The sequence below is a fragment of the Dermacentor andersoni genome, chromosome 8, assembly GCF_023375885.2.
Source record: "Dermacentor andersoni chromosome 8, qqDerAnde1_hic_scaffold, whole genome shotgun sequence".
NCBI lineage: Eukaryota > Metazoa > Arthropoda > Arachnida > Ixodida > Ixodidae > Dermacentor > Dermacentor andersoni.
This window is the reverse complement of record NC_092821.1, coordinates 138,265,612-138,274,534: the sequence shown is the minus strand read 5'-3', so window position 1 is coordinate 138,274,534 and position 8,923 is coordinate 138,265,612. Positions and strand designations below refer to the sequence as shown.

At 52.0% G+C, this 8,923-nt stretch overlaps 1 protein-coding gene across 1 annotated transcript; it reads left to right on the top strand.

The window, feature by feature from the left end:
- The first annotated feature begins 3,915 nt into the window (after positions 1 to 3,915).
- LOC126526045 (uncharacterized) lies at positions 3,916 to 7,998 on the top strand. Its single transcript, XM_050174044.3, has 2 exons — positions 3,916 to 4,072; positions 5,659 to 7,998. Exons 1-2 carry the CDS (start codon positions 4,061 to 4,063, stop codon positions 7,756 to 7,758), a joined length of 2,112 nt encoding a protein of 703 aa, XP_050030001.2. The 5' UTR covers positions 3,916 to 4,060; the 3' UTR covers positions 7,759 to 7,998.
- The last annotated feature ends 925 nt before the right edge of the window (positions 7,999 to 8,923 follow it).

Sequence of the window (8,923 nt, the reverse complement as noted above, 5' to 3'; positions counted from 1 at the left end):
ATCCTCCACAGTCCGTCAAGCCTCTGTTGACCTTTTTATTAGAAAGACTATAATATTCCCATTCCGTCCCTTCTCATTTTTTTCACGCTTTTATTTTTATCACGCTCTTCTTTCCGTCTTTACTTCCCCGTTCCCTTCCCCTAGTGCAGGGTAGCAAACCAGATGTTTTAACTCTGCTTAACCTCCCTGCCGTTCTCTCATTTGCATCTCTCTCACTTCACTCCTCCATACTGACGACGTTGAGGTTCTGGCCTCCGCACTGGCATCGCGCATACAACCATGAGGGTTAACAGCAAAGAATGTTAAAACAGCCGTTTCCACTCATTGAACTACCGTCGTAGTCCTGTGTCACTTTCTTGTGGCGCTACCCGTCTCGCAAAGGACTCCGTACGTTCTAAGTACTGTTGACGGACTAGAGCGTCCTCCACAATGCCACATCCGGAATAGCTTGGCTGCCTTCCTCTGGTCGCAGCGCGCCTCCCCCAGAGGCAGGATCATTCTAGCCTTCTGATCATTCGGGAAGGGCATGACTGTCTTCTTGAAGAGCAGGTCACTGGCGTGATACCGTTAAGGCCTCCCATTATTAGACAGCTTTAGAATAGCGTTTGTCGCCTTACGTGCGTTAAAGGTAAGCGCCTTTGCGAGACGTTACGGTGCGTGTCCTTTCAAGTCTTTTAGTTTACCTTACGGAAACACAAACGTAAAGAAAACGTTATAAAACAGGGCACCGTCTGGCGCATCGTACCAAACGTATCCAAGCCAAGACGATCTATTAGCAACCACCCTGCTGTTGCTACCTGGACGCGTCTCATTTGGCATACTGGCATCAGAATCGCCTAGCGATCTCAGAAAAATAGACGCGCTATGCACTCATAACTAACCTCTCAGGTGAGTTTAGAGAAAGCGAAAGCTCATTACAATAGTTACTGGCGATAAATGCGAGTGAGGGCGTAGCCGTCACGAGAATTTACGCTGAAGCGGGAGCCATGGGTGCCGCCATGTTCGACAACGCTATTTCTTAGCGTCCGTAAAAATTACGGACGTTAAACTCGCCAAATAAGGTACATTATCATAGCGCAAGTAAACCGCAGAAACCCAATAACGTTCTGAGCATGCGCAGTGAGGACGACGCTGTTTCTTTACGTACGTAATGCTTTTACGTTCGGTTGCAAACGCGAACGTCAAGCAAAAAAAGATTTATGCAATCGACAATAGCATGTGCTGGCCGTACAGAACCACCCAACGCATTCGATCGACATAGCCTTCGCAAGGTTTGTTGGTATTGATAAAGGGATTGATATCCTGATGTACCATTTTTGTCCTCTTGCGGGTTTTTTAATGCTGTTTATTGGATGCCATAAGCTGTTTGCTTTGTTGTATGTAACCCCCCACCCCCCACTGTAATGCCTAAATGGCGCTGAGGGTATGAGAGTAAATACACAAACAAAAGGAACATACGTTCCAGGCGGGCTAATCTACAGAACAAGATGAGTGCGCAAAATTACTCCCAAGTGCGCCGTCACGGTTTCCCGGCTCATCAACAGCATCATCAACAACATCAACATATAACCTAGTATCTGTCAGTTCATTCTTAAATTATTATTCGGCAAGAAACATGCCGCAAGACGCATATTATGAGGGACACTACGGATCAGTGAGGTTGTAGAAAACACACAAAAGCAATAACCTTCATGATCTTTGTAAATGACTGAGTGCAGTTTCAAATGACTTGTTGCAAAGGCCACTCTGAATGTGCAGGTGATGGAATCAGAGCCAATGAGTCGCTGTTTAAGGAACATATAAAAATAGAATATCAGCAGAATGTTGATCGATGGACGTCACACATGGCATAGTAAACCATTTTATTGCCTCGCTTGCCTCATGAACTCTGAACTGCCAAATTTGACATTCTTATAACCTTACGCAATTGTTTCTACGGTTTTAAGCCCTTGAGTCACAAAGACAAAATTATTTCAAGTCGGTTCATAACGAACTACAATGTGTGATAAACTATAAAACGCGTGCCACTATGCTGTACGACATTGCTGGCAGTACAGAACTGTCCGTAGATGACAAAAAGTGCGTCGCGTACCAGAGAGGACGCTAACAAATACAATTTGGATACAAAAGCAGTTGCGATAAAATGCACTTGATTGAAGACGTTGAAATGAATATGTACTTCAGTGCTGACTTTGTGAACGAGTGCTCAATATTTGAATTTACTTTGGAAAACAAAACGGAATATCATTTCATATTGCATTCAATTTGCATTTTATGAACACAAGAAGCCAACAAAGTGTCATCCCGCCTCCAGGCCGCTTTTTTTACGCACATCGCATCTGCGTAGTCGGGCTGGCTCAAATCGTGATGCATCGTCAGTCTTGCTATCCACAACCGGCACAACAATCTTTGTTTTACTTCTGACGCGAATGTTTAACAATGAGCTATCACCCACAGGACCTTCCAATACGGGTACGTGCCGACAGCAAGGTCAATGTCTGGCATAGTCGTTAACTGTGGCACAGATGTGGGCAGACGCTCCTTACTAAGACAGGTAGCTTCTTGCCAGCAGCCTCGCCACAGAGGTCTCAAGACTCGTTCATGTGTCTGTTACATATTGGCAACTGACCAACGCGCTTCTGCAAGCGATAAGAATGATCGTACGGGTCAAGTACGCTCAAGGCGACGCCTAAAGTAGGATACACCCCCGGACGTTGTGGGATGGCCGCGAAACCATAACCACGGCGACCTTCGCGATGCGTTGGGCAGTCTTTCCAAAAATGGTCCGGAAGCTTATATGCACTCCGGCATGTTTATCAGGGCGTATGCCAAATCACATGCGAAAATTCTCGCACCGAAGCAGCGGTCGATAGCATATATGACCGCTTCGTCTGCAATGAGTAAAAAAAGAACAAAAAAAAGGCATCTCGCATTCCGATTGCGGAGCACGTTTACGACTGGAGCAGTCACCTAACGGCCATTGTGTAAATGAGCAGAGCCGGGCCGAAATCCGATCAAAAAGCGAGCATGACCTTGTTCACAACATCCCCCTCTTCCTAGCCAGCAGCACCAGCGCCTCCGGAAGTCGGCCAGCAGGAGGTTTGTTGTCCATATAGCGGCGAGATGAAGAGCAGCGTTGCGTGAAGGGAGAATGCGAGAGACTCGGCGAGTTTATTTTCTTCGAGCGTAACGTAAACCATCTCGACGTGCGATAACGCATTGGCTCGGGTCATACATACCTCGCGTTCACGAAACAACTGTCGAACGGCTGGTTTGGATGGTTGATTCCTAAGGGCACGTGCCAGGTCGGGAGAGAGAGGGGAAGAAAATAAGGTTTTTTTTTTCCCTAGAAGCGTCGTCTGCTTTGCGGTTGTGTCCTCTGGCCTTCTCACCGAACGTCCGGTGAGAAGCCTGCGTCGCAAGCTCGAGAGCGCGCGAAATTCAAGGAGTGTCGAAATACACGCCTCCTGTTGCTCGCTCTCTCTCTTTTCGAGGCTTCAGGAGATTCGAGAGAACCCGCAGTGACGGTGGCGCGGGCGGCGTGGGGTGGTCAATTACCATAGGGGCGCCCATCTCGCTCTCTCACAGACCGCACGCACACACGCACGCGCACACACACACAAATACACACACAAATACACACACACACAGTCGCATAAACACGCAAGCTTCAGCAAAACTCTTATCTCGCTCACAGGAGAAGCCGGGGGGGGGGGGGGCTTACAATACGCGCCCCGTGCGTTCATCTTCTTTCCGAAGACACGTCCAAGAGCATCGCGGATGGAGAGGGAGGATGTGGCGCGGCGGCGTCCGGCGGCGGGATTCGAGAAAGTGTGTCGGACGTCAGGAGGACGCCTCCGCGACAGCGCCACCGAAGGGGGTATATAAGCGCGACGTCCACGCCAAACGTGGCTGCGAGGACACGCAAAAAAGACACACCGCTCCGCTTAGCATTAGAAACCATCGCCAACCGCCTGTGTACGGATCTTCTGCTTTCGCCCCGTTTCGCCTAAGAGGGATTTTTTAAAACCAGACGAGTCAAGGATCAAGCCTACACAAGATGCAATTTCTCGTGAGTATTATGGGATGCACGTGCGATCAGGCCCGGAGGCTCACGGCTGCCGACGGTGCCGGGGTCCTTGATGACCGGTTTTACATTAGAGCGATGCCTTGTGGTAAACACGGTGGAGCTGGCAGGTTTGGTGGCTGACCAATGCGGGTGGCCTGCTTCGATTCCTTGTATACTGAAGCACGGGGGGAAGTGGCATTCTCCCGCTGAGGCTGTAGTTATTTACCGGATTAATTCCCTGGTTGCACGGCTGCGAATTGTTAGCAGTGCGTCCAGATGCGGAGAGCATCTGGACCTTGAGCTGAACTTATTTTGTTTCTAGCGCAGGCTGAACAACAGAGGCAACAAAGAGGCACATTTGACAACCACACAGCGCCGTGTGGTTGTCAAATGTGCTTTTCTGTTGTTCCTGTCGTTCAGCTTGCGCTACATCAAAGTAGAAGACGCCATACCGCCAAGCCCATATAGCTGCCCTCATCGACTTGAGCTGAAGCTCTGCAGTTGCCCAGAAGGGCGCGATTAGTTTAATGACGCCGAGGCCAATATGCCGATTTTGAAACGGAGTGAGTTATGATGGGCTGCGCCTGAACGAGTAGCATAAGGCCATCCATCCTTGCGAGACTGGCGAGTAAGGTATTGCAAGCGGTGTAGAGCTTGGTTTATGAGCGTTGTCAGAAAACTAATCCTCTATGCGCAGCTCCTAAGACAGAAAACGTTATGACATAGCGTGTTATTTCCAATAGGGGCAATCGGAAAAAAAACAAGCATAACAGGTTCTCTACGATGAAAAGCTTATTATGCAGAACTTTAAAAACGCAGGATATCACCTGGGGAGCTGTCAATCTATCGCGACCTGCTAGAGATAACAACATGCTAAAAATTCGTCGTACCCAGGAGTCAAAACTTCGACGTTAAAGATCGCATTAACTCGAATTATTGGAAAGGTGGCGTTACATCGGTCTTACATTTTGCTTATTCTTTTTATCTTGAGATTTTATGGCGAACTCATTGAAGAACAGCTCGTTTGGACACTAGCTTCTTTTTCCAAAACTATTTTTCATACATTGGATCAAATAACGACTGGAGCACCTGCTTGTGTCGGAACAGTAAGCTGTCACTTCCTGGCCTTTACCTTAACAATGAAAATAGAGACAGATGCACTACCCCCCCCCCCCCCCCAGCTCAGGACAATCTCGAAAGAAAAAAAGAAGCTAAGGTGCCAAAAAGGGAAAGCGGTAGAAAACTTAGTATTTCAAGTCACAACAAATTTGTCATATCATGAGAAGCCAACAAACGAAGACACCAAGGAAACCATAGTTTTCCTATGTTTTCCTTGGTGTCTTTGTTTGTTGGCTTCTCATGATATGATTAATAAAAATCGGGCCCCTCAGTTAAGCCCCTTGCTTCTCATTCTAACAAATTTCTGAGAATTCTACATGGCCCGCATCTAGGCATTCCTTTTAAAATTTTGTCTGATGTGCATCAAGCGCAACAATTTCCTCTATACTTAACCCTGGCATTATCGTTGACACACTGCCAGCAGTTCCAATGAGCCGCCACTAACTTCGTGCATTGTCCGCTTCATCCAGGCAGTACCAGTGCTCTTAGGCCTGCTTAGCACCACCTTCGCCGCATTCCTTGGCCACGGCGCCGGCGTGTCGCTGCACGGCGCTCCGGGAGTCGCCACTCTTCAAAACGCCGCGACAGCTGCCACATTGCGACCAGCCTTCTCCTACGCTGCTGGTGCGCCAACTGTCACCACTAGCGTTGTGCACCACGCCCCAACTGTTGCAGCCGTCAGGCCCGCCGCTTACACCGTGACTTCCTCGGCTCCGGCTCTGACTACCAGCGTGGTCCGGGCCTCTCCGGCCGTCAGCAGTGTACGATACGGAGGTCTTGGATACGGCGGTCTCAGATACGGAGGTCTCGGATACGGCTCTCTCGGATACGGCTCTCTCGGATACGGCGGTCTCGGATACGGCGTCGGCCAGAGAGTCGTCACCTCCGCTCCCGCTACCACCACGGTCTACCAACAAGCCCCCGCCGTGTCTTACCGAGGTTACGGCGCTGGACTCGGGTACGGAAGCGGCCTCTCCTACGCAACGGGTCTCGGGTACGGCGGTGGCCTCGGCTACGGGGGGCTCCGCTACGGGGGGCTCCGTTACGGCGTCGGCGCCACCACCCTGTCCGCGCCGTCCGTCTCGCAACTGAGCCGTTTGTCCTACTCGGCGCCCCTGGTTTCCGCCGCGCCGGCGACCGTCAGCTACTCCTCTCCTGCTTCCGTGACGACCGTCCACCACGCCGCTCCCGCCGTCGCCGTTAGGCCCGCCGTTAGCTACGCCACAGCGCCTGCCGTTGCAGCTTACCGTACGGCCGCCGTTGCCGCCCCAGTTACCACTTTCGGCGCCGGTCTCGGCTTCGGACACACTGTGGCCGCGGCTCCCGGCTACTCCACTGTCGGCCGCGTCAGCTATGCCGCCCCCGCCGTCGCCGCCGTCAGGCCTGCCGTGAGCTTCGCCGCTGCTCCAGCCTTGACTGCCGTACGCCCACCTTCAGTCAGTTACACTGCTCCTGCTGTAGCGGCCGTCAGGCCTGCCGTTAGCTACACCACAGGGCCTGCCGTTGCGGCCGTTAGGCCCACCGTGAGCTATTCCACCGGACCCGCCCTGAGTTACACCACAGGGCAGTCCGTTGCTGCCGTTAGGCCCACCGTGAGCTACTCCACCGGACCCGCCCTGAGCTACACCACAGGGCCTGCCGTTGCTGCCGTTAGGCCCACCGTGAGCTACTCCACTGGACCCGCCCTGAGCTACACCACAGGGCCTGCCGTTGCTGCCGTTAGGCCCACCGTGAGGTACTCCACTGGACCCGCCCTGAGTTACAGCACCGGACCAGCCACTGTCACGTCCTACCGCACCGCCGCCCTCCAAGCGCCCGTCGCCACGTTCGGGACTGGCCTCGGACTCGGCACCACATTTGGCCAGTCGCTCGTCTCTCCCGGTTTCGCGGCCGTGAGGCCGGCCGTGAGCTACACGACACCCGGGTCCTCCGTGACAACTGTTCACCACGCTGCACCTGCCGTCGCCGTGAGGCCCGCAGCCCTGAGCTACTCCGTCTCTCCAGCCGTCAGCGCCGTCAGGCCTACTGTCAGCTACACTTCCGTCAGGCCGGCCACCCTGAGCTACGCCACAGCCCCGGCTTACACCACGTCGTACCGCACCGCGGCCCTCCAGGCTCCGCTGGCCGCGTACGGCGCCGGGTACGGCTCACCCGCTGTTGCGTACCGCACCGCCGCCTACGCAGCTCCCGTGTCCATGTACGGCGCCGGCATCGGTCTCGGCCACACCATCGCCTCGCCCGCCTTGAGCCAATACCGCACTGTCTCCTACTCCGCACCCGTAGTAGGTGGATACACAGCTACGGCCGCTCCGGCGACTGTTAGCTACAGCCTCGGAGGCCTGCGCGGCGGCTACGCTGCCTACGCTGGCGCTCCGACCGTGGTCCACCATTCGGCGGCGCCAGCCACCTACGTAACCGGCACGGGATACGGTGCCACGCATTCGGGTCTTGTCGGGCACGGAGCCCACTACGGCACCTTGGTGTCCGGCGGAGGACTGTCCTACGGAGGTCTGTCCTACGGCGTCGGGGCTCCTCACATCAAGGTCATCGGTGCCGCTAAGAAGAAGTGAAACGTGGCATATTTTGCTTCAACACAGGAGGAGACGGAGGCGTCCCGAAGCGGTTTTCAGATACGATGAACGAAACCGAGCGGTATTTATTCCCACCTGTCGCACGCCCGAAGATGGATATTTGCACTTTCGTTGGAAATGCGGCTGCACTTCGACCAAGATTAGACGATCCTTGTCCTCTGAATGCTGTGTGCGCGAGATCTCTGAGCACGTGATGAATAAAGACGGTGAAAAACCTGACTCCGCTTGTGTTGTTCGCGGCATTCTTTAAGGTGTGTTTGGCATATCCGGTGGTTTCAGTTACTACACCTCCAAAAAACCGCCACGTTTGGGCTGTCCACAAAACGGAAAATCTGATAACGACAATGACGAAGAAAGATCCTTTCTTCAAAGTGTAGGATTCTTAGCCCAAGGTCTCGTAAAGAAACAACCAAAGCTACACAATATCAGAATATTTTCATCGAAGTGGAGCGGGGAACGCAAGCACATGCAAGTAATGTCATTCTGTAGGTTGCGTTTTAGCCTTCTGTATTTTGTTTTTCTATTGGTACCTTTCCCCTGCTGTTTCCGCCACAATGCCTCTAGTACACTCTAAATAAATGAATAGGCAGCTGAGAAAGATAGTTCGGAAGTCGACGGCAACGCTCTGTTATCACTGTATGCAATGAAAGGACATCGTATGCTGATTTCTTTGAAACATGCACTCCTTAAAAGAGCCTATATGGAATAAATTGATCAAAAGCGCGAACTCTCAAAACTCTCTATTTAGTTTACATCGAGAATAAAGTTCCACAGCTTTCTTCATGAAGCAAATATCGATTGTAAATGTAGCCAAGATGCGGGCCTTCGCGAGTCTAAACACAGTGTGAAAGTATAAGTACCTCCTTCATTCTGCACTCGGCAACTTAAAACAAAGATTAGAAAGGCAAACAGCGTGCCGCAAATTCCACGTTCCAGGCTAAGCGAAAGAAGGGAACCGAATACAATATTCAGTTATAGTACCAAATATACAGTATCGCCTTACTCAAATGTAGTACACTGGAGATCCCTAGTGGCGAACTATTCCGCGAAGCGCGTATGCGAGGTGCTTTCGTCCATAAGTCCTATGAGCAACAACTCGGAAGCATTACGCCTTCGTCTGTAGTTTGCACTAATCGTGGCCTCA